This window comes from Canis lupus, chromosome 21 (genome assembly GCF_048164855.1).
Source record: "Canis lupus baileyi chromosome 21, mCanLup2.hap1, whole genome shotgun sequence".
NCBI classification, from domain to species: Eukaryota; Metazoa; Chordata; class Mammalia; order Carnivora; family Canidae; genus Canis; species Canis lupus.
The window spans coordinates 2,012,510-2,036,361 of record NC_132858.1 but is presented as its reverse complement, the minus strand read 5'-3'; the positions used below and the strand labels follow the sequence as shown (position 1 = coordinate 2,036,361).

Sequence of the window (23,852 nt, the reverse complement as noted above, 5' to 3'; positions counted from 1 at the left end):
TATCTACCTATTCTGGATTTTCTGAACTGTCCATAGTTTGTTTCATTACATGCACATATTTTGTTTGTTTAAGTAATCTCTATCCCTAGCATGGGGCTTGAATTCAGGACCCCAAGATCAAGAATCACTGACTCTTTCAAATGAGCCAATCAGGCACCCTCATATCTTCTATCTCTCTCTTTTTTTTTCTTTTTTTTTTTTTTTTATTCAGAGTCAGAGACACAGGCAGAGTCTCTCTCTCTCTCTCTTTTTTTTTTTTTTTTTTTTTTTTATTCAGAGGCAGAGACACAGGCAGAGGGAGAAGCAGGCTCCATGCAGGGAGCCCGACGTGGGACTTGATCCTTGGTCTCCAGGATCACACCCCAGGCTGCCGGCGGCGCTAAACCGCTGCGCCACCGGGGCTGCCCTCTTCTATATATCTTGTTAAAACTTCTCAATCAGGGATCCCTGGGTGGCGCAGCGGTTTGGCGCCTGCCTTTGGCCCGGGGCGCGATCCTGGAGGCCTGGGATCGAATCCCACGTCGGGCTCCCTGCATGGAGCCTGCTTCTCCCTCTGCCTGTGTCTCTGCCTCTCTGTCTCTCTCTGTGTAACTATCATGAATAAATAAATAAAAAAAAATCTTTAAAAAAAAAAAAAAAAAAAAAAACTTCTCAATCATGTATTTGAACGAGCAATTAATATTTACTGAGTAAATAAACTTATTCTAGTCCCTAAATGTATTCAAATTGGAATTCTCTCAGTTACTCTGGGACACACATAGGGGCAACGCTGCGCCCAAAATAGTGACAATTGGTTTGGCGGGAGGAGGGGCAGAAAAAAAAATCTTAGACATTAAAGAGGTTTCTGGCCCTCCAAAGGGTCATCATACAAATATACAGTGTACCGTTGGTATTAAAGTTTCATTAGCGGGATTGGAGAGAGTAGTCTTTTTAAGACTCCTGGGGAGCGGGGGAGAGGATATTGAAAAAAAAGATCGAGATACAGTCCCAGGGAACATTCCATCTGTTCTCTGTGCATTTGCCGGCTCCCTGACTACCTCGAGCAGTAACTGTGTGATCAGAGCAGTAAAGCATAGTGGTCCGAAGTGCAGGCACTGGAGTCAGACTGAATAAGGGCCCCTTACCTTTAAAATAGGGCCAGTTATGGGCCAGCTTGGGATTTGGGAGAATTAAAGTAATCAATTAAAAAAAAAAAAAGTGGGATCCCTGGGTGGCACAGCGGTTTGGCGCCTGCCTTTGGCCCGGGGCGCGATCCTGGAGACCCGGGATCGAATCCCACGTCGGGCTCCCTGCATGGAGCCTGCTTCTCCCTCTGCCTGTGTCTCTGCCTCTCTGTCTCTCTCTGTGTGGCTATCATGAATAAATAAAATCTTTAAAAATTAAAAATTAAAAAAAAAAGTAACCAATTCCTGTAGTGTGCTTAAAATAGCGCTTCCAAAATTAGCGAATATTAGCCCAATTCCCAGCGACAGCGGACCAGACAGTAGGTCCTAGATGGCCGCTCAGGAAAAATCAGAACCTGTCAGAAAAGCGGAGCACTGACGGCCAGATTCACTTCCAGGCAAGGGACCCCCCACCCCCATCCCCTAAGGACCCCGCGCACCAGGCTAGGCGGCGGCCATGGAACCCAGATGACACCAGTCCAGGATTCGGGAGGTGCGGGATCCGCGGAGGCCGCACACTGGTTTAGGGTGTGTGTGGGTAAGGGGGGTGCTCAGGGCAGGGTGCCGGGACAGGCAGCCGTGACCGAGGCAGGGTCGGTGCGAAGCCTCCGCCCTTCAGTCCCAGGGGAAGCCGGGTACCAACCTCCCAGGAGAAGACCAGACCGCCCGCGCGCTTCCCTAAGGCGCATGCGCACCTTTTTCGCGCCCCAGCTCCAGGCGGGGCTCACGGAACTCCCGCCTTCCCAGGAATTCTCTACCCACAACCCCCCGGGTTCGCGCGCCCTCTCCTTATGCGCCTGCGTCGCCATAGTCCCGCCTGCCCCATCCCGTGGGCCCTTGCGAGGTGGTATTTAAGTGTCTCGCTGCGGTCCTTCGGTCTCATTTTTCCATGGCGATTGGTAAGCTTCGTTTTTGCTTTATGTTTTTTTTAAGTGACTTGAGCAGAAAAACTGGGTGAGCGTAGGATGCCTGAGCACTTTCAGTTTCACTCATTGATGGGCGAGGGAGGGATGAGAGATCTCGGCCGTGGCCTCGATTGCAGGGAGCCGCGGCGGAGCTTTGCGGAGCACAAAATGGCGGTGGCGGGCCGCACAGGAGGCCCTCTCTGTGATGAGAACCTTTCACAGACCTGTACTGATCTCCGTGAGGATAAAAAAAACTCTGAGGAGGGCAGCCCGGGTGGCTCAGCAAGGTTTAGCGCCGCGTTCGGCCCAGGGCGTGATCCTGGAGACCCGGGATCGAGTCCCACGTCGGGCTCCCTGCATGGAGCCTGCTTCTCCCTCTGCCTGTGTCTCTGTCTCTCTCTCTGTGTCTCTCATGAATACATAAATAAAATCTTAAAAATCGGAGACGGGCCTTGGCACAGCCGGAGTCCGACACCGTCGTAGCTCCGGAAAACAAAGCGCTTGTGAAATGAACGGCTGTTGATTTAATATTCTTTGGTCTGCAGGTTCCAGGCGCGCTTGGGAACGCCGAAGAATGGAAAAGAACCGACTTGCTAGAGTAAGTGTGACAAGCTTTACCGCGTTCCTCTGTTGTAGGGTTCAGAGAAGTCCCGTGGGATGTGCTACGGGGATGATACTAGGAATTGAACTCTCTCTTTCTGATGGGTTGGTGGAGAAAATGTAAAGATTCTGAGTAGCACCATTCCGCAGCAAACGTTTGCGTTTTTAGCGCGGACTTCTAGGAACGAACATGAGACAGACTGCAAGGTGTGGAACTAAGTGAGGGGTGCTCTTCGTTTTTTTTTTTTTTTTTTTTTCAGATGTGGTTCAGCTCCAAAGACCTTAAAGTTTGGAGGATGAGATAAGACCTGTCTCTATGAACTAAGCATTACCGCGGTGCTCCGGGTGGGTATGCAGGGATTTCCGCAGGTGTGGGCGGGCATGGTGTCTAGGTGGGGTTGCTTCTTGTTCAAATTGTGCTGACCACTCTATGATGAACATAAAAAAAAGACAAGCATATGGCTGAACTTAGAAGTGATGTCATCTTACTGCTGAGAAGTGGGCCAAGAGTACTTAAGGGTCTATGACTATAGTCATAGAAGTGATTATTGCTAGGTACATGTAATGCTTTCTGTTTCTGCGTGTAGCATCTCTTCTCTAAGCCTGAGGAATCCAACTGACCTCCACAGTGAATACAGGTAATAATTGTTCAAATGGGGGGAGGGGTTGGAGAATTCTCTCCAGTTTTGCCTACAATCAGAAGAGCAAATGTCCAGTGGAGCAGTGTTGCCTTTTTGCTCCTTCCAGCTTGTTCCTCTTGGAATGACTTTTCCTGTGGAGGGAGAGAGCAGCCCAGCTGTATACTTCTTGTGAGGCTATGCTCTCCCTTACCCCATACGTCACTGTCAGATGATTTGAATAGATATGCTGATCCTCTGTGAGGTACAACAATTAATAGCATGTTAGAGTTCTGATGACAGTTTCTGTTACCAAGGAAACTTTATTCCATCCTAATATTTTTGGGTAACTGTTTGTTCACCTTTTACAGGTTGACTTGATGGTGATCCATTCATCTATTCACAGTAAGAGCTTTTCCCAGTATTGTGATTAGTTAGCATATATGTGAATCCATAATCCAAAGGATGATATTATCATCCTAGAGTTTTTTTGGTTTATTTGAGCAGAGACTTGATTGGCCCATATAGATTACTGGTTCTTTTTTGTTGTCTGTTAATCTTTTTTTCTGAGTGAATTTTTTTTTTTTTTTTTTTTTTTTTTTTTACAAGTAGGCTCTGTGCCCAACATGGGGCCGAAACTCAGGACCTCAAGATCAAGAGTTGGGTGCCCCACTGAGCCAACTGAGCCAGCCAGGCATCCTTTGCTTTATTTCTTCTGGGTACTCCCTTGATCTGTCCAGGGTTGAGCTCTCCAAAAGCAACATTAAGGATGGTGAGTACTTGTAACCTTAATAGTTGTGGCTTGTCCCGAGTATGTGCCGGTGAGGAGAGCAAGCATCCTGTCTTACCCCCTGTTCAGTTCCAGAGCCAGTAATGGTGAACCCACTGGGACTGACTGGGAGAGAGGATGAGAATTTGTTCCATAGGGAACAGTCTGAGGCACAGCATATGCCTGTTAGTAACATTTGTTTGGCTTTTCTTAGCTTAAATCCAGTAGCCATAGCTAAAATAGATTTTGAATCTTCACTAATTTTTTGGATCCTTCACTAATTATGTGATCTCTTTCAGGAGCAGCTTGTTTCCTGTATGCTACCCCAAAGTCTCCAGAGTTAACAGGTTAGTTGATTAATGTCTGTGGCTCATGCCACCAAATCTGCAGTTTCCATGATGAGTCAAACTAGCTCACTATGACTTACACAATGAAAATAAGTGAACACCTGAGAAACTGGAGACAGCAGGAGTGGAGGGATGCTATGTGGAAGGGCCTTTTTTTATTCACCCACATCTTCATCCTCTAGGTCCTGTTACCTATAACCTGCTTGTTTGCTGAAAGGTGAGTAGTTTCCTTATGTGGTACATGAAATACATTGGGCAGAAAAGTACCCTTTTGGGAGCCTAAATCCATGATGACTTATGTGGAATCTCGTTCGGCTGATAACTTGCTGTTGAGACTCGGAATTCTGACTTTCCTAGGAATGATAGTTTAAGTGGGAAGAATTTTTATTGCTAGAGGTAAGCATTACTGATTCCCTTATTTGTATCAGGTCCAGTACCTTGTGTGGGACTCAAGAATGATTTGAGGTAAATGCCTTTATAACCCTATTATTTGGTTGCTATAAATTGGGTGGGGGTGGGGGTGTTTGGTGGCACTTTGGTCTTGGTAGTTGTAAGAAGACATTACTGGTTTACTCCAAAGTTCTGTCTGGCCATTCTGAACCACTTGCAACAAGCTCCCCCTCACCAGTGATGAATTCAATACCGCCCCAGTCTGATCACCGTGACTGAAAGGTATTTTCTGAGCAGTGAGCTTGTCTTGCTGAGGTGACAACGGTGAGAAATTTATCAAGTAGGTTTTAAGCCAGTAGGAAGTCTTGTGGACTTACTGGTGGTTACTGAAAAATATGTGCTGAAACCTTAGCTCATGATGAGAGGCTTAGTTGTCAATCATTCTTTTGCAGGAACCCTAAGCCATTTTTCTGTTCAGCTCCAGTCTGAGGCAAGTAAATCTACATACAGAGTAACCCAAACTAGAAGCTCCCAGTGAAGAAACAGTCACGTCTTACCTCCTGTCCTAGTCCCAGAGCCTGTAAAGGTGAACCCACTGGGGCTGGCTGGGGGAAGGAAGGAGATTTGCTCCAGAAGGAACTGTCTGAGGGATCATAAGGGATTTCTAAATATGGGAAAGGGGAATTAATCATTTGGTGAAGTCAACTGTACGTACTTCTTTGTAGGTCTAAAGAAAGAAGGATCCCTGGGTGGTGCAGCAGTTTAGCGCCTGCCTTTGGCCCAGGGCGTGATCCTGGAGACCCGGGATCGAATCCCACGTCGGGCTCCCGGTGCATGGAGCCTGCTTCTCCCTCTGCCTATGTCTCTGCCTCTCTCTCTCTCTCTCTCTCTGTGATTATCATAAATAAATAAAAAATTTTAAAAAATAAAGAACAAAGCTTTTATGTAACAGGTATGTATCTGTTTAAATATTGGTGTTTCGTATTTAATAGACCAGGATAAACGAAAAATGTACCTAGAAAAGGGCTTTTAAAATGTGACCTAGGGGACATCCGTGGGTGGCTCAGTGGTTTAGTGCCTGCCTTCAGCCCAGGGCATGATCCTGGAGTCCCGGGATCAAGTCCCACGTGGGGTTCCCAGGAGGGAGACTGCTTCTCCCTCTGCCTGTGTCTCTGCCTCTCTCTCTCTCTCTCTCTGTCTATCATAAATCAATCAAGCAATCAGTCTATCTTTTAAAAAAAAAAATGTGAACTAGGGGCAGCCCAGCCCGGGTGGCTCAGCAGTTTAGCGCTGCCTTCAGCCCAGGGCATGATCCTGGAGACCCGGATACAGTCCCAAGTCAGGCTCCCTGCATGGAGCCTGCTTCTCCCTCTGCTTCTGTCTCTGTGTGTGTGTTTTAGGGTTTTACTTATTCATTAGAGACCAGCAGAAGGCTCCCTGCAGGGAACCTGATATGGGCTAGAACCCAGGGATCACAACCCCTGGGTTGTGACAGATGATCAACAATGGAGCCACCCAGATGCCCTGAGCACACACCGACCATTGTGCCTTGTTGAAATGTTGGCTGGGTTTGGGTGATTAACTTTGGTGGGCTTGGCTGCAGGCACTGAAAGTCAGTGGGACATATGGACATCAAGGATTCCTTTATTCAAAAAAATAGCTGTCAGATTCTGGTGTTCCACTGCCCTTTTTCTGCACACGAAACTTAAACATGGTTGCTGTGGAGTCGGGTTGGTCTGTAGGAACAGACCTCTACAGCCTTTGAATTGCTGTTCTGTGGTGAACCTCCAGGTCTGAGTTTATTCCCTTTTTCTGGATTCCTCGGGTTTTTTTTTTTTTTTTTTCTCTAGTTGTTTTTTTTTTTTTTTTTTTTTTTTTTTTTTTTTTTTAATGATAGTCACACAGAGAGAGGCAGAGACACAGGCAGAGGGAGAAGCAGGCTCCTTGCACCGGGAGCCTGATGTGGGATTCGATCCCGGGTCAGGCTCCCAGTGCATGGAGCCTGCTTCTGTCTGCCTCTGTGTGACTATCATAAATTTTTTTTTTTTTTTTTTTTTTTTTTTTTTTTTTTATGATAGGCACACAGAGAGAGAGAGGCAGAGACACAGGCAGAGGGAGAAGCAGGCTCCATGCACCGGGAGCCCGACGTGGGATTCGATCCCGGGTCTCCAGGATCGCGCCCTGGGCCAAAGGCAGGCGCCAAACCGCTGCACCACCCAGGGATCCCTATCATAAACTTTTTTAAAAAAGGGCACTGCTAGAAAGCCTACCTTGGCCAATCATTGTCAATTTATGCTGTTGGTATATAGTTTGATTAGATTAATTGTGCTTGTGTCTCCATTACTTTCCATGGGAAACCAGAATTTCTATTCACTTAGGACATCTGGTAGGAGTGTCCAGTAAACATAACACTAAATCTTTTTTTCTACCTGTACCATTGTATCTGGCCATAAATTTAGGAAGTGGAGTTAAGATGTGACTGGGTACTTGAGAATTTAGAATCTCCTTCAGATGGTTTATTCCCACACATACCTAATTTTTAAAGATTTTAGTGTGAGACCTAGTGGGAGGGGGGGAGACTCCACTGATTACAGAGCCCAACAGGGGAACTGGATCCCAAGATGCAGCTGAGTCACCCAGGTGCCCCCAAATGCTGCATTATTTTAGAAGAGTTTATTCATGAGTGAGGCATAAGCAGGCCCCCTGCAAGGATCCTAATGTGGGTCTCAAACCCAGATCCTGGGATCAATCAGCCTGAGCCAAACATGCTCAACCACTGGGCCACCCAGGTGTCCCAATACTGCATTTTTCTTTCTTCTAAGCCTGCATTTTAACTGTCCCTGGACAAGTTGGCTTTGGATGAAGGACAGTAAAGGAAGTTGTCAAACCTGAAACACTAGGTGGTAGTTGTAGGTGTGCTTAGATCAATGATTCTTTGTCTGCAGAGCAGCTACATAGTTTTCTACACCTGGAGGCTCAAATCTGCACACTTCACATTTTCACAAACTCTATCTCCATCCCACCAGGCAATTCTGGCTGCAATGAGTAGTTCTCATAGTGAACATTCTATTCAAAATGAGAGGATGGATGCCAAATGATGAAATTGGATTCACTTTCATATACAAGTTTTTAAAGTATATTGTGTCAGAATTACAGGGCAACTTAGGGATGCCTGGGTGGCTCAGCCAGCTGAGTGTCCAGCTCTTGGTTTTGGCTCAGGTCTTGGTCTTGGGGCTTGATATTTGTAACATCTCTATCCCTTAACCATGGGAGGAGGTGCTAGGAATCAATATACTCAGAAGAACAGAGGAGGGGAGGGCCAGCAGTTAGAATCCTACTGTTCTATTAGGCCAGGCTGTTACCTCTGGGAGCCTGGAGGCCACCATTAGGCCAGGCTGTTACCTCTGGGAGCCTGGAGGCCACTGCTACCCTAATCCAGCCCAGAGAAGTGGTCTAGGCCAAAACAGGAGCCAGGCCATATTCACCAGGAGAGTGGTTGACAAGACTTCCAGGAACACTACTTTCACTATTTGGCAAATGAATTCAAATTCAGGTCCAAGTCAATGGCTACTTTGGCTGAAAGATGAGAGGAATAATAGACAACTTGGAGAAATGTGGGAGGATGACAGGCCTGGCTTGTGTTCCTGATGCCTCAGATCTCTCCCCTGAGCTTCAGGTGTGTCCACTCACCCCTTGACCTCCTCACTTGAAACCCAACTGGACGTTGAGACACCTGATTCCCTGCCCTGCTCAGATCTGCTACACTCCTCTATCCCCCACCCCTGTAAATGGTCACAGCGCTGACAGGCTGCTGTGCCCAAACCTAGCAGTGTACTCAGAAGAGCCACGGCCTTGCTCTTGCTTTTATTGACTGCTGTTGGGTTACATTTTAGAAGAAGAGGAAAAAGGAAAATAAGACCGCCAATACATAAGATTTGAGCACTGTGGTTTTCAACCAGGGGTGATTTTGACCCCCAGAGAACATTTAGCAATCCCTGGAGATACTTCTGATTGTTACAGCTTTGGGGGTGCCATATTACTGGCATCCAATGGGGAGAACCTATAATGCACAGGAGAGCTCTCCACCACGCCCCAAACAATTATTCAGCCAAAAATGTCAATAGTGCTAAGTTGCAGACACCCTGAGATACATGAGAAATGCTGGCAGAGAACGAGAATCTGATTTGGTAAGGTGGTCAGGGAAGGCATCTCTGAGGAAGTGACATCTGAGCTAAGATGGGAAAGAAGGTGGAGAGATGTGGAGGCTGAGGAGCAACTCATGGAATGAAATGGAGTCATTCAGAATGTATTTTGGAGTAGAAGCAATAGGACTAGCTGATGGATGTGGAGGGGAGATGAAAGATGTTCCAGTGGGGACAGTGGGAACCATTTTGGATAGAGGGGAGTCTGAAATGCCTCCCAGACATCCAGGGAGAGAGTCCAGCAAAGGTGGTATGGCATAGGTTTAGAAATACGGGCTCCATAGCCAGGTTGCCTGACTTTGGAGTCCTGCCACTTACTAGCCGTGTGACCTTAAGAAAACCACCTAACCTGCTGTGGTTCAGTTTCCCCATCTGTTAAAGAGGGAAAATGATAGTAACTACTTCTCTCTCAAGGCTGCCAAGGGGCTAAGACCAATTAGCAAAGAGTGAAATTGGTGGCCAAAAGGAGAGCTGGTGCTTCTTTTCCAGGAGCTGCCCAAATCCATCCCAGAGTTGCCACAGGAAAGTGGGTCCAGTAGAGCCGGCTCCCAGAGGCAGCACTCTCGGACAACCCTGCAACCGGCCTCCCACAGGACCTCCCCATCTGTGACTCTACTTGGTATGACCTCTTGTTAGGTGTTTGGATACCTTCTGTCAAGTTCCCCAGCCTCTTTAGGACTGTGGTTGTTAACTTGTAGGCTAGTGAATGGGCCTAGGGGACGCTAAGGATCTGCCTGGAAATTGTATACAAAATGAATATACAGCAACTCATTTGGGTAAAGCTTCAACAGATTCTCAGAGCGGTTGGGAAATGCAATAAAGTTAAAATTAAGGGGATCCCTGGGTGGCTCAGTGGTTAAGCATCTGCCTTTGGCCCAGGGCTTGATCCTGGAGTCCCGGAATCAAGTCCCACATCGGGCTCCCCTGCTTTTCCCTCTGCCTGTGTTTCTGCCTCTCTCTGTATCCCTCATGAATAAATAAATAAAATCTAAAAAAAAATTAAAAATAAAGTTAAAATTAAGAATCTCTTCAAGTTGACTAGGCATTTTTTTTTACTTGCTCTATATTGTGCTAATTTTTAAGTTTATAACATCTGCTTAAGAACACCAAAAAAGGGTGTGGCTCAACAATTGAGCCTTTGGCCCAGGGCATGATCCTGGAGTCCTGGGATCAAGTCCCACATTGGGCTCCTTGCATGGAATCTGCTTGTTCCTCAGCCTCTGTCTCTGGGTCTCTCCTGAATAAATAAATCTTTTTAAAAAATGGGAGGGGAAATGTTAAAAGCCTTTGAATATTATGCAACAGTTAACAGAATATTGGTTTCATGAAAGTAAATAAATTTAGAATATGCACCTGGAAAGAATATTCTTCCTTGGCCTCACTTTGCCTGTCCTCAAAGCCAGTGATTCTCTGTGAACTCTACCACTTGCCTCCACTTCTGCAGTCAGAGCCCAAGGCCCAAGGCTCTCGCCTAGATGATCACAGGATTCTTCTCCCTGTTTTCCCCAGGAAACTGAACGTCAGGAAGGCAAGGACCCCATCTGATTTTATTATTGCAGAATGTGATCAACAAGCACAAACAAGTGAACAAAAGGCCTCCCAGGAGCAAATGTAATCCCAAGTTCTTATGGCACCTGCACCATCAGTCTCCCTTACTTGTGTAGGAAGAAGAAGGGGTAACAGCAAACTGGGTGAAGGAGCCACTCCCCACTTGTCCTGGCTTCCGAGGAAGATGCCGGCTGCTGCAGAGTGCAGCCCTGTCTGGGGAACTGCCCACCACAAGATCTATGATCTGTGTTCCAGTACAAAGGCTGTAGCCTGGGCAGAAGGTGAAGCCTGCTCAGCTCGCGGGCTGTGGCTTGCCTGAGGTTGGGTCTTGCAGAATTTGGAGAAAGTTGAGATGAAAAGAAACTGAATTTGGGGGGCACCTGGTTGGCTCAGTGGTTGAGCGTCTACCTTTGGCTTGGGTTGTGATTCTGGAGTCCTGGGATCAAGTCCTGCATCAGGCTCCCTGCAGGAAGCCTGCTTCTCCCTCTGCCAAGTCTGCTTCTGTCTCTCATGAATAAAATCTTTTTTAAAAACCTGAATTTTGCTTTTGCCCCAGTATTCGTGTTTACTGTTGTCACAGATTACCACACTCGGTGGCCTAAGACAAAACTTGTTATCTTACAGTCCTGAAGGTCAGGTGTCCAAAACGGGTCTCACTGGGCCAAAATCAAGCTGTGTTGGTAGAGTTGCGTCCCAATCAGGAAGCTCTAAGGAAGAATCTGTTCCCTTGCCTCTTCCAGCTTCTAAGGGGCCGCCCATATCCATCTGATCACCTTCCATCTTCAAGCCAGCAATGCCTCATCCATCTTCTGCATGCCCCATCATTCTGACGTTGGCTCCTGCCTTCCCTCTCCCTGATAAGGACCTTTGTGATTACAGGGCCTACCAGATTATCCAAGATAATCCCCCAAACCCTAATTTAACCATATCTGAAAAGTACTTTTTGCCATGCAACGTAACACACTGGAGAGGCCCTGAGAATCAGGATCCGGGCATCTTGGTCTTGCTGCCACGCCCTCTCAATTCAGCACCTCGCTGGAGGCTCTGGGTTTACTTACGGGGACCTATAGAGACTGCGTCTATTAACATCGGGGACACAACACTGAGAGCCGTGTTCTCTAAAAGCACAGATCACACACATTCTGCTAGTTGAAAGCCTGTCCGGGAAAAAAGTTCCCACCAGGTCACTTCGACCCGGAGATTCGGATTCTATTTCCACCCTGGGTATAGATCTTGTGAATGGGGTTTGGAACAGAACGTTCCACATTTATATAATACAGTTTCCAAGGAAACGGGACCCCAAGTCCCTTCTCAGCTCGGCCTGATCTCGATCCTTTTCCTACAGCCGGACTTTGCTTTGAGCCTACGAAAAGAACTGCTTCGCTCAAGTTTTATCTGCGCTGGCCGCACCCCCTCCCTCCCACCCGAGTTTAGGATCCGGAATCCCAAAGGCCTTTCTCGGGGCCTCTTTTCCCCTCTGCGAAGAGCTCACGGCGTGGGACCGGAGAGCGCGGACCGCAAGTCGTAAGGGGGCGGGGGGTGGACGTTACAATCCCGGGGGCGGCGAGGGGAACGCAGCCCCCTGGGCCAATCCGCACCGCCAGCCCTAGCCGCGCGCACGCTGCGCTGGTTCTCATGACCCATTTAACAGACGCCGACGCGGTCGTCCAAGCTCTGGGCCTCGTGTTTTCAAGTCACCAACTAGGCAGCGGGGATCCCAACCCGGTTCTTCGGACTCCGAAGCCTGTGCGTGGGCAGCCGCCGCCTCGCCAAATAAGGGACCCGGCGAGGGGTGCCGGCACCCGCCACGCCACCTGCTACCCACCAACCGAGACCGCCGCCCCACCGACCCCCGGAGGCGCCCGAACGCTTGCAGACGCGCGGACTGTCGCGACGGCCTAGGAGGAAAAGAGGCCACGCCCACGTGGTCATCCGACCTCTGTGTGGGCCAATCCCGAGAAAGTAAAAACAACGGAGGGGCGGGGTTATGCAAAACATCTAGGGCCAACTGGCAGGCTAAGGAGCAAAGAACGCTATTTAAAGTCCTTTAGGGACCTCTCTGTCTCTCATGAATAAATAAATAAAATCTTTTAAAAAAAATAAAAATAAAAATAAAAATAAAGTCCTTTAGGGGGCAGCCCGGGTGGCTCGGCGGTTTAGCGCGGCTTTCAGCCCAGGGTGTGATCCTGGAAGGATCCGAATCGAGTCCCATGTCGGGCTCCCCGCATGGAGCCTGCTTCTCCCTCTGCCTGTGTCTCTGCTTCTCTCTCTGTGTGTCTCTAATGAATAAATAAAATCTTTAGAAAAAACAAAGTCCTCTAAAAACATTAGCTATTATTATGAATAAGACTATTGAGAAATTGAATTTAAGAACGTTGCATATTGCAAAGTAATCTAATCATTAGACCACAAAAATCACAACACTCGGAAAAGCTATACTAACAGTAAGGCTGCAGGGGAAGCCAAGAAACTTCTATCGCTGGTCTTTTTTTTTTTTTTTTTTAAAGATTTTTATTTATTTATTCATTCATGAGAGACACACAGAGAGAGAGAGGCAGAGGCACAGGCAGAGGGAGAAGCAGGCTCCATGCAGGGAGCCCGATGTGGGACTCGATCCCAGGTCTCCAGGATCACGCCCTGGACCGAAGGCGGCGCCAAACCACAGAGCCACCCGGGCTGCCCCTATCGCTGGTCTTTTTTTTGGTTGGGTGTGATATTTGTTCTTACCTACTTAATGTTTGACCCATTATTTTAACCCACAATAATATGTTAAGTGGACCTTCGGGATTAGAAAGGGTGATAGTAATAGGAGTTTTTCTGGCTTGTTATCGCAGTTCTTTTAGGGATGGTGTACTTAGCGCCCTCCCAAAGAGATAAAGATTGTTTAAGGTTAGTACTGAGTTTAGCTTTTACTTTTCGGTTTTTGTTCTGTAGTAGTTTTATGACTTATTTATTGGGATAATATTTAGTCAGGAACTACGAAATTTAGAAAGCAGCTTCTTGGGATCCCTGGGTGGCGCAGCGGTTTAGCATCTGCCTTTGGCCCAGGGTGCGATCCTGGAGACCCGGGATCGAATCCTACGTCGGGCTCCCGGTGCATGGGGCCTGCTTCTCCCTCTGCCTATGTCTCTGCGCCTCTCTCTCTGTGACTATCATAAATGGAAAAAAAAAAAAAAACTTTTAGAAAGCAGCTTCTCGCAGTTTTTAAGATTTTGTGTATTTATTCATAAGAGAGAGGGAAGAGGCAAAGACCTAGGTAGAAGGAACAGCAGGCCCTGCAGCATGCAGGGACCCCGTTGTGGGACTCGATCCTGAGACTCCAGGATCATGCCCTGGGCTGGAAGGTAGACAGTTAATTGCTGAGTGTCTCATTGTAAGTCAGGTCCAGCACACAACAGGCCTAGGCCAGCCGGGTCGAGCCAGTGGTCTTCTGTTATAATACCGGGTAACATGGAGAGCTTAAAAAAAGTAAACGAACCACTCCGTCCACCCTCGTCAAATAACTTTGAATCATAAAAAGTGCACCTTTTCTAAAGGTAGAGTAATGCCGGTGCATAAAGTGCAAGAAAAAGCTATTGCAGTTCGAATTGGGAAAATCCACTTCGTAAACACTGTCCTGTGTTGATGACAGCTGAAACAGGTGGAGTAGTGACTGCCTGTTTCTCAACCGGCCAGCAACTTAACTTGGTTTCTCTCAGGTTAAGCAGTTTTCCATGAAACTCTTTCTGAACTCAAGATGTTTTTTTTTTTTTTTTTTTTTTTTTTTTTTTTTATTATTTTTCCTTCACAAACCCTTGTGTCGAGGGCTGACTTTCAATAGATCGCAGCGAGGGAGCTGCTCTGCTACGTACGAAACCCCGACCCAGAAGCAGGTCGTCTACGAATGGTTTAGCACCAGGTTCCCCACGAACGTGCGTTGCGTGACGGGCGAGGGGGCGGCCCCCTTTCCGGCCGCGCCCCGTTTCCCGGGACGAGGGGCTCTCCGCACCGGACCCCGGTCCCGACGCGCGGCGGGGCACGCCGCGCCACGCGGGGCGCGCGCGGCGGCCCGCCGGCGGGGACTGAACTCAAGATGTTTTAAGGAATAACAGTGAAACAACTGCAAGGAGCTCTGTTGGGACTCGATCCTGGGACTCCAGGATCCCACCCTGGGCAAAGGTAGACGCTTACAATGAGAAAACCCACCCAAAAGAGGCTCCTGCAAGATAAAGGATTTAAATGTAGAACTTTTTTTTTTTTTAAGATTTTTAAAAATTTTTATTTATTTATGATAGTCACACACACACACATAGAGAGGCAGAGACATAGGCAGAGGGAGAAGCAGGCTCCATGCAGGGAGCCCGACGTGGGATTCAATTCCCAGTCTCCAGGATCAAGCCCTGGGCTGAAGGCGGCACTAAACCGCTGAGCCACCCGGGCTCCCTAAATGTAGAATTTTAAAGATAAGGGCAAATTTAGGTTTAGTTTAATGCTGTGCTATTTCAATACCAGGTTGGGGGGGTGGGGCGGCAGTGCCCAAGGAGGCCAATAGCAGGTATAGACTGTGAAGTAGAGCCAGGGTGATTGTTTCCTTGGTAATACGACGTTAAGATAAATGTGGAATGTGATGCCCAGAACTCGCACCAGCAGCTCTGCAGCTGAGCTGCAAACGGAGGCTTGTTTCTCTGTAGAGGCCTGTGCAGGCAAAAGTGGGATGTTTTTATTCTTACTGGTATCATCTCAAACAGTCAAGTTTTTGCTACTCTAATTTCAGAGAAGAAAAATCTCTCCATAAGAAAACAGTAGTCACTCAAAGAAGGGGCTGTCCCGACGTTGTAAAGTAGCCGTTTGTCCCTGGGAGAGAAATACTGTTTTAATTTTGCAGATTTTTATTGTCAGAACTGATTTTCACCATCACCAAACCTCAAGATGAAGAAAGAAAACACGACGTCCCTACCTCCACTTTCCAGATTTCTGCTTTAAGATCGTCAGTTTCATCTTCCCCATCTTTCTTCCTTTTGTCCTTTACACTCGAGGTCGAAGCCATGTGCCTCATTAGTGATTTGAGTCATTTCTAAAGTGTGCTTTCTTGTTCAGAAGACAAGATGTACATGATGCTTTGGAATAGGGAGACGGACTAGGCCTGGCTCCCCCGGGCGACGCGGTCTGGCTAGGATGCCTTCCGCTCCAAGTGCAAAACTGTCAAGTTACTCCGGATCATAAACAGGTGTCTCCAGATTCCCTCTTCCTAAAGCAAAACCAGTTGGCGCAGGCAGGGGGTCCTTACTCTTCCCTCTCTCTCTTTATTTATTTTTATTTTTATTTATTTATGATAGTCACAGAGAGAGAGAGAGAGAGAGAGAGGGGCAGAGACACAGGCAGAGGGAGAAGCAGGCCCCATGCACCGGGAGCCCGACGTGGGATTCGATCCCGGGTCTCCAGGATCGCGCCCTAGGCCAAAGGCAGGCGCCAAACCGCTGCGCCACCCAGAGATCCCTTTCTTTAGTTTTTATTTATTTAAATATCTACACCCAACGTGGAGCGCCAACACGATCCCCAGATCAAAAGTCGCAAGCTTTTTCCAAGTCACCACCAAGTTCCCTGGTTCCGGCTGCTAGAACTCCCGGAGGCGGCGACCGTCCAGATCCGCTCCGCGCGCGCTGGTGACGCAGACGCTGCGCCGGAAGTGCGAGCAGCGGGCTGCCGGGCTCCGTTATGGCGGCCGCTGCTGGGGCACGCTGGAACCATGTGTGGGTGGGCACCGAGACCGGGATTCTGAAAGGTGGGTGGCTGGGCCCGGCGTGGGGAAGGTGGAGGGTGACCCCCGCTCGTGACCGCGGCGCGATTGACGCCCGCCTCCCGCAGGGGTGAACCTTCAGCGCAAACAGGCGGCGAACTTCACGGCTGCTGGACAGCCGCGGCGCGAGGAGGCGGTGAGCGCCCTGTGCTGGGGCGCCGGCGGTGAGACTCAGGTGAGCGGCAGCTGTTCGGTCCCGAGCTGGGGAGCCAGGGTGCGGCAGCCCTGCTTGATCGTCATCCTGCCCTCTTCTACCCGCAGATCCTGGTGGGGTGCGCCGACAGAACAGTGAGGTTCTTCAGCACCGAGGAGGGTCGATTTCAGGGCCAGAAGCACTGCCCCGGTGGGGAAGGCACGTTCCGAGGCCTCGCCCAGGTCGACAGGTAAGACCGAGCCCCTCGCTGAACGCTCAGATTGTAGGAAGAGCGTGGAGACTCCCTCAGGAAGGCCGAGTAATGACAATCAACCCATAGTGCCACGGACTGGGGCGGGTGACAGGAACCTGTGTCCTACCTGTAACAAGCATTTATTGAATACCTGCTGAGTAACAGGCATGGGGTGAAATGCAAAGGCTGCAGGTAAACCAGATGCATCAGTGAAGTACCTGCCTTCATGGAGTTTGCATCCTCTAGAGTTTTGCATTCTGGCTCCATAATCTTTTGGATGACCCTGAGCAGGTCATTTAATAGTTTAAAGTATGTTTGAAAACAGAGACTAACAACCACCAACCACCAGAACAGAACAACCACCAGAACTTGGTGAAGTTCTCAAAGTAAAGGATAGGAAAGTGCTACCGGTTAGGTAACTTGCCAAACGTTTTCTTTTTCTTCCAAAGATGGAGAAGGCTGTGAATGAATAAGCTGTGTAGGTTTGGTGGTGTTCTGACAAGTGAGATGTAGAAATGTCTGTGTGGGTGAGACATTTGCACTGGGCCATGAAGGATGGGCAGAATTTTGACCGGAAGAGAATAGAGTAAATGCATTTTAGAAAGAGGCTACCACCTGGGCAGAGGCCAAGGATTGGTGTCAGGCTACACTGTAATTATGGGAAAGATAAACAGCATTTGGGGGTTGAAGCCGAGGATGTATTTTTTATTTATTTATTTATTTATTTATTTATTTATTTATTTATTTATTTAAGATTTTATTTATTTATTCATGAGAGACACACACAGGCAGAGACACAAGCAGAGGGAGAAGCAGGCTCCATGCTGGGAGCCTGACTTGGGACTGGATCCCGGGTCTCCAGGATCACGCCCTTGGGCTAAAGGCGGTGCTAAACCGCTGAGCCTGAGGATGCATTTTAATACAATATGAGCAAGCTAGGTAGGTATTAAATGTCTCTCACAGCCAGGCTGAGATTTTTGCGCTTGTGATTTGCAGGTGATAGGGGTATTGCGTTTGAGCAAGGAAAATGGATTGGAAAGAGCCGTGGGGAGGCTGTTGCCACAGTCCAGGCAAGCGACACAGCCTGAACCGAGGTAGAGAAGGTGGGCAGACATGAGAAAGAACATAGGCTCAGATTCTGCAGCTCCTATTCCTGGGAGAGACTTGCTTGGGGTTCATGGGAGGGGTGCATACTTTGAGGGCAAGATTGATATTTACCATCTGGAACTCCAAACAGGGAACTCGAGGGAAGAAGCTAGTGTTTGATTTTGGCCAGATCCTAAATTTAGACCAGTCCCACTTCACCAGAGCTACTGATCCTGACTCCTGGTGACCCACTTAAGATTCAGAAAGACCAGCAGGGCCAGGTGCCCCCAGACATAGCTGTGGAATAGCAAAGGCTTTCTGCTTTGGAGTGTCACAGACTTGATTTCCAGCTCTGGTTCTTTTTTTTTTTTTTTTAATTTTTTTTTAAATTTATTTATGATAGTCACAGAGAGAGAGAGGCAGAGGCACAGGCAGAGGGAGAAGCAGGCTCCATGCACTGGGAGCCCGATGTGGGATTCGATCCCGGGTCTCCAGGATCGCGCCCTGGGCCAAAGACAGGCGCCAAACCGCTGCGCCACCCAGGGATCCCTCCAGCTCTGGTTCTGATATTTATAGTTGTGTAGGCAAGTCTTATCATTTCTGAGAGCTTCAGTCTCCTCACTCACAAAACTGATAAGCCCTCCTCTTGTTGAGGATATTAAATAACAGACCTGGAAGGAGAGAGTCTTTTTTTTTTTTTTTTTTTTGAGAGTCTTGTAATAAATCTGGGAGTGGGTCCACTGGGGTCTAGAGATTACTTTTACACTTACTTTTCTTTCTTTCTTTCTTTCTTTCTTTCTTTCTTTCTTTCTTTCTTTCTTTCTTTCTTTCTTTCTTTCTTTCTTTCTTTCTTTCTTTCTTCTTTCTTTCTTTCTTTCTTTCTTTCTTTCTTTCTTTCTTTCTTTCTTTCTTCTAAAAATTTTATTTATTTATTCATGAGAGACATACAGAAAGAGAGGCAGAGACACAGGCAGAGGGAGAAGCAGGCTCCATGCAAGGAGCCCGAACATGGGACTTGATCCCAGGTCTTCAGGATCACGCCCTGGGCTGAAGGCAGCACTAAACCACTGAGCCAGCCGGGGTGCCCTACTTTTCTTCTTTTAACCTAACTCTATCCTCCTCTGTCTGCAGCACCCTCATCACATGTGTAGATTCTGGGATTGTCCGAGTCTGGCGTGAGAATGACAAGGAGGCATCCTCTGACCCAGTAAGGCTCCCCTGGCTTGCCGGTGATGGTTGGGGAAGGTGGGGGCCAGGAACCAAGTGAGGGCTTTGGGGTAAGAGGATTAAAGAATTAAAGACTATGGAACTGCTTCTCATCTCCCCTTCCATCTCCTCTTCTTTTCAGCTCTTGGAACTGAGTGTGGGTCCTGGGGTGTGTAGGATGCGCCAAGACCCAGCTCACCCCCACATGGTTGCTACGGGTGGGAAAGAGAATGCTTTGAAGGTGTGGGACCTACAGGGGTCTGAGGAACCTGTGTTCAGGGCCAAGAATGTAAGTAACGGGTGGGAGGTTCTGGGGCTGAGGCCACTGACTGAGTCAGAGACGAGGTGGGCTTTAGGGGATGATGATAAAGGGCTGAAGGAAAGGGCCTATGAGCCTCCCACAACTTATCTCCCATCTACCCACCCCTGACCAGGTACGGAACGACTGGCTTGACCTGCGAGTTCCCATCTGGGATCAGGACATACAGTTTCTTCCTGAGTCTCAGAAGCTTGTCACCTGCACAGGGTACCACCAGGTGAGGCACCATCCCACTCCTGCCTCCTGGGCTTTCTCTACTGGAGAAATAGCCTCCCTACACAGGCTCAATCCTCATCATTTGGCACAGCTATCCTTCTTAGGCTCTGTCCCTGAGTTTTCAGAGAGAGCCTTTCCCCCATCCATCCCAGCCCCATGGCTGAGCCATGACCTTCTAGTGCATTCTAGGACGAGTATTCTGGACTGTGACCCTTTATTTCCTATCTGGAAGGGAGGAGGGAAGAAGAAAATGCCCTTTTCATAGTAGAATCACAGGGTACAGGTGTGATGAGAGGACACTGGGTTGGGTGGCAAGAAAACTGGGTTCTGGTTTTGTTTTGTTTGTTGTTAAGATTTTATTTTATTTTATTATTATTATTATTTTTTTTTATTTATGATAGTCACAGAGAGAGGGAGAGAAAGAGAGACAGGCAGAGGGAGAAGCAGGCTCCATGCACCGGGAGCCCGATGTGGGATTCGATCCCGGGTCTCCAGGATCGCGCCCTGGGCCAAAGGCAGGCGCCAAACCGCTGCGCCACCCAGGGATCCCTGTTGTTAAGATTTTATATATTCATGAGAGACACAGAGAGAAGAGAGGTAGAGACATAGAGGGAGAAGCAGGCTTCTTGTAGGGAGTCCAATGCGGGACTTGATCCCAGGACCCTGGGATCACGACCTGAGTTGAAGACAGATGCTCAACCACTCAGCCACCCAGGTGTCTCTGGGTTCTGTTGTTTTTTTTTTTTTTAAGATTTTTTATTTATTCATGAGAGACAGGGAGAGAGAGAGAGGCAGAGACATAGGCAAAGGGAGAAGCAGGCTCCATGCAGGGAGCCTGATGTGGGACTTGATCCCGTATCCTGGGATCATGCCCTGAGCCAAAGGCAGATAGATGCTCAACCGCTGAGCCACCCAGGTGTCCCTGGGTTCTGGTTTTGATGTAGCCTCTGATTTGTTTGGGATCAAGGCCTGACCCTTGTCAGCCTCAGCTTCTCAGCTTTATAGGAGGAAAGGAGGGTCCAACTGGGGATCTTTACAGCCGTCCTTATTTGAGTCCTAAGACCCAGGCAGGATTGGGTCACTATTTGCCCCATTTCCTTTATTCCTGCGTAATGAAATCTGATCTTGTTGATTTGCCTCTGTTCAAACACAGTATGAGGCTTTTTCTCTCTGTTGTTTAGGCTAAATTTCTCTGAAATTCAGTACTCTGACAGTTGGACTAGCTTGCTGCTTTTTTTATTTTTCTTTAAGATTTTAATTATTTATTTACAAGAGACACAAAGTGACAGAGACATAGGCAGAGGGAGAAGCAGGCTCCCCATAGAGAGCTCAGTGCAGGAATTGATCCCAGGACCCTGGCCAGGATCACGACCTGAGCTGAAGGCAGATGCTCAACCACTGGGGCCCCAGGCATCTCCTGGCTTGCTTTTTCATCCCCAGATGAGAGTATGAAGGGATAGAATGTTCACACATGCAGACCATGGGAATGCTGCCACCCCCCAATCTGGGGTAATTCTTTCCTCAGCCCTGCCCGTTCATGCTCCTAAGCAGATCTCCGCTGCCTGACACTCAGAGGAAAGGGGGTACATTTCAAATAAGAAAGTTTCTCTAAGAGTAGGTCATAAATAAAGCAGTGTGTGAAGGAGGGGGTAAAGATGGGGAGAAAACAGAGCTGGGGGTATATGGCATGAAGGTACTCTTGTGATACCTTGGTGTCTCCAGGTCCGTGTCTATGATCCAGCCTCCCCGCAGCGGCGGCCGGTCCTAGAGGTCACCTATGGAGAGTACCCACTTATGGCCATGACCCTCACTCCTGGGGGCAAGTAAGTGTTGAGAGGACAAAGATTGGGGCTCAGAGAGGACTCATGGGGGCTCCTGCTGACCCCACCTGCCTCTGGTTTCCTCCTTAGTTCTGTGATCGTGGGGAACACTCACGGGCAGCTGGCAGAAATTGACCTTCGACAAGGTGAGTGGATTAGGGAACCTTGCAAGAGGACAAAGGGTGGGAGGAAGGATGGGATTCCCTCTGAGAGGGTGCAGTGGAGTGGCTGAGCCCTCATTCAGGTGCCTATTGCCTGGGTTCAAATCCTGGTTTCACCAGAAGCTATATGATCTTGGACAAGTTGTTTCAACTCTTTGTGTCTTCTAGCTCTTTCACCTATAAAATGGAGACATACCAGTGAGAATTCCTGTCCTAGTTTTATATCGAGGAATTATTGAAACATAGGGACACCTGGGTGGCTCAGTGGTTGAGCATCTGCCTTTGACTCAGGGTGTGATCTTGGGATTTTTTTTTTTTTTTTAAGATTTTTTTTATTTATTTATTCATGATAGTCACACAGAGAGAGACAGAGAGGCAGAGACACAGGCAGAGGGAGAAGCAGGCTCCATGCACCGGGAGCCCGACGTGGGATTCGATCCCGGGTCTCCAGGATCGCGCCCTGGGCCAAAGGCAGGCGCCAAACCGCTGCGCCACCCAGAGATCCCGTGATCTTGGGATCTGAGATGGAGTCCCACATTGGGCTCTTGCAGAGAGCCTGTTTCTTCCTCTGCCTGTGTCTTTGCCTCTCTCTCTCTCATAAATAAAATCTTTTTAGAAAGAATATTGAAACATAAGGTGATTGAAACAGTAAACAACTGGGGCACCTGGGTTGGCTAGTTGGGTAAGTGTCCAACTCTTGATTTCTGCTTAGGTTATGATTTCAGTGCTGTGAGATGGAGCCCAACAACCCGCTTCACATTAGGCATGGAGCCTGTGTAAAATCCCCACCCCCTCTGCACATGCACTCTTTCTCTCTCTAAAAAAAAAAAAAGAAACATTTAATGGTTGTTGGCTGGCCAGCTAGTGCTGATGCCTCCTCCCTTCCCCAGGGTGCCTACTGGGCTGTCTGAAGGGGCTGGCGGGCAGTGTCCGAGGATTACAGTGCCACCCTTCAAAGCCCCTCCTAGCCTCCTGTGGCTTGGACAGAGTCTTGAGGATACACAGGATCCAGAATCCACGGGGCCTGGAGCATAAGGTGAGAGCTGGTTGCCTCGTGTGTCCCCATCCAGGTTTTTGTTTCAGTGTGCTTGCCTCCCTAAGGCTCCTGATCTTTTGTAGGTTTATCTCAAGTCTCAACTGAACTGCCTTCTTCTGTCAGGCAGGGATAACTGGGAGGTAAGCAGCTGGTCTGTGGGAGTAAGGACACAGGTGTGAGCATTTCCCTGGGGAGAGAAAAAAAAAACAGTGGCTGGAACTGTCTCCTTGTCTGCCAAGTTACTGAAGTTCTCTGAGGAGTGTTAATAGTTATATTCCTGATAGGGTTACTGCCGAGGGTTGACATAGCATGGATGGGAATAGTGTCTGGCAGCAGGAAATAAAAGCGATTATTTCCCAGCTGGATCCTTCTTCCCTGTGTATCTGTTTCTGTGTCCCTGACTCCTCTAACCTTTCTCCCCCTGCCAGGATGAGCCCCAAGAGGCCAAAAAGGCACCACCGGAAGACACAGAGACAGATGAACTTTGGGCCTCCTTGGAGGCAGCTGCCAAGCGGACGCTCCCTGATTCGGAGCAGACCCAAGGGGCTCTCCAAACCAGACGGAGAAAAAAGCAGCGGCCTGGGTCCACCAGCGCCTGAAGAGCCTATGCTCACTTTGTAAATAAACAGCTCAACACCCGCCATGACCCTGAGCCTTTTGTGATGGGAGAAAGGAAAGAGGGGTGGCTGCTCCCTACACTGGTGCAGTAGGATATCTGACGTCACAAAAGCCAGGCCCGGAGCCTGGTGGGTTGGCGTGGGTGGCACGGAGTTGGGGGCCGCTCGGGGCCATGGGCTGCTGCCAAGACAAGGACTTCCAGACGGATGAGCCGGCCTCGGAGGAAGTCGAAGGTGGGACCCAAGACACACCAACGGGCCCCAGGGAACGGGAGAAGGGGTTGCTCTGACAGGACCGCCCAGGAGGTTGAACCCCGGAGGGCAAAGCAGAGCTCAGCGGCTTTATCATCTCCGCAGGCTCTGAAGAGGTCCACATGGGCCCGCCCGACCACCGGAATCAGAGGTCGAATGAAAGCCTCCTGATCACTGTGCTGTGGCGGCGGCTATCCCTGTTCAGCCGTCGGGGCTCAAGCAAGAGACAATCCGCCCAGAGTCAAAAGCAGGGATTGCAGGAGAGCAACCAGGAGGGGATCCTGGAGGAGCCGGAGAAGGGGTGACCCCAGCCCTGCTCTCAGTCTGCCCCAGCCTCCAGAGAATAAAGTTTCTAACGTGTACCTGCCCAGTACAAGGGCCCCTGCTGCCCGTTTTGCGGATGGCTTTTGGGCACCGCAGGGGCTGCGGGCTCTTT

At 48.8% G+C, this 23,852-nt stretch overlaps 2 protein-coding genes, 2 long non-coding RNA genes and 8 other non-coding genes across 26 annotated transcripts; 11 read left to right on the top strand and 1 right to left on the bottom strand.

Moving 5' to 3' along the window:
• Positions 1-1,957: 1,957 nt before the first annotated feature.
• On the top strand, positions 1,958-11,080 carry LOC140612310 (uncharacterized). 15 transcript variants are annotated; one of them, XR_012013583.1, is made up of 12 exons: positions 1,958-2,062; positions 2,614-2,666; positions 2,929-3,013; positions 3,256-3,306; positions 3,657-3,690; positions 3,898-4,057; positions 4,354-4,401; positions 4,584-4,618; positions 4,830-4,866; positions 5,244-5,377; positions 9,483-9,612; positions 10,503-11,080. It is a non-coding gene; the product is annotated as an uncharacterized lncRNA (long non-coding RNA). The 15 variants fall into 15 exon arrangements; XR_012013573.1 differs by lacking the exons at positions 9,483-9,612; positions 10,503-11,080 and adding exons at positions 3,416-3,550; positions 5,517-5,728; XR_012013572.1 differs by lacking the exons at positions 9,483-9,612; positions 10,503-11,080 and adding exons at positions 3,416-3,550; positions 5,517-5,728 and having other exon boundaries at positions 4,759-4,866.
• Positions 2,731-2,806, top strand: LOC140613703 (small nucleolar RNA SNORD26). The gene has a single exon (XR_012014590.1). It is a non-coding gene; the product is annotated as a small nucleolar RNA SNORD26 (small nucleolar RNA).
• LOC140613701 (small nucleolar RNA SNORD27) lies at positions 3,094-3,168 on the top strand. Its single transcript, XR_012014588.1, has one exon. It is a non-coding gene; the product is annotated as a small nucleolar RNA SNORD27 (small nucleolar RNA).
• Positions 3,513-3,587, top strand: LOC140613700 (small nucleolar RNA SNORD28). Its single transcript, XR_012014587.1, has one exon. It is a non-coding gene; the product is annotated as a small nucleolar RNA SNORD28 (small nucleolar RNA).
• On the top strand, positions 4,102-4,228 carry LOC140613707 (small nucleolar RNA SNORD22). Its single transcript, XR_012014594.1, has one exon. It is a non-coding gene; the product is annotated as a small nucleolar RNA SNORD22 (small nucleolar RNA).
• Positions 4,445-4,511, top strand: LOC140613699 (small nucleolar RNA SNORD29). Its single transcript, XR_012014586.1, has one exon. It is a non-coding gene; the product is annotated as a small nucleolar RNA SNORD29 (small nucleolar RNA).
• LOC140613704 (small nucleolar RNA SNORD30) lies at positions 4,685-4,754 on the top strand. Its single transcript, XR_012014591.1, has one exon. It is a non-coding gene; the product is annotated as a small nucleolar RNA SNORD30 (small nucleolar RNA).
• On the top strand, positions 5,022-5,090 carry LOC140613705 (small nucleolar RNA SNORD31). The gene has a single exon (XR_012014592.1). It is a non-coding gene; the product is annotated as a small nucleolar RNA SNORD31 (small nucleolar RNA).
• Positions 5,321-5,443, top strand: LOC140613706 (small nucleolar RNA SNORD22). The gene has a single exon (XR_012014593.1). It is a non-coding gene; the product is annotated as a small nucleolar RNA SNORD22 (small nucleolar RNA).
• A 3,688-nt stretch (positions 11,081-14,768) lies between the features above and the next one.
• LOC140612308 (uncharacterized) lies at positions 14,769-16,162 on the bottom strand. The gene is made up of 2 exons (XR_012013569.1): positions 15,478-16,162; positions 14,769-15,374 (listed from the first exon to the last, which is right to left on the bottom strand). It is a non-coding gene; the product is annotated as an uncharacterized lncRNA (long non-coding RNA).
• WDR74 (WD repeat domain 74) lies at positions 16,158-23,186 on the top strand. The gene is made up of 11 exons (XM_072789562.1): positions 16,158-16,302; positions 16,386-16,492; positions 16,579-16,700; positions 18,921-18,996; positions 19,138-19,284; positions 19,430-19,531; positions 21,253-21,353; positions 21,441-21,496; positions 22,402-22,547; positions 22,631-22,687; positions 22,976-23,186. The coding sequence occupies exons 1-11, from the start codon at positions 16,236-16,238 to the stop codon at positions 23,144-23,146; spliced, it is 1,152 nt and encodes a 383-aa protein (XP_072645663.1). The 5' UTR covers positions 16,158-16,235; the 3' UTR covers positions 23,147-23,186.
• Positions 23,187-23,267: 81 nt separating this feature from the next.
• Positions 23,268-23,792, top strand: TEX54 (testis expressed 54). The gene is given in 1 exon segment (XM_072789565.1): positions 23,268-23,792. A coding segment is annotated over 1 exon segment (384 nt). The 5' UTR covers positions 23,268-23,337; the 3' UTR covers positions 23,722-23,792.
• The last annotated feature ends 60 nt before the right edge of the window (positions 23,793-23,852 follow it).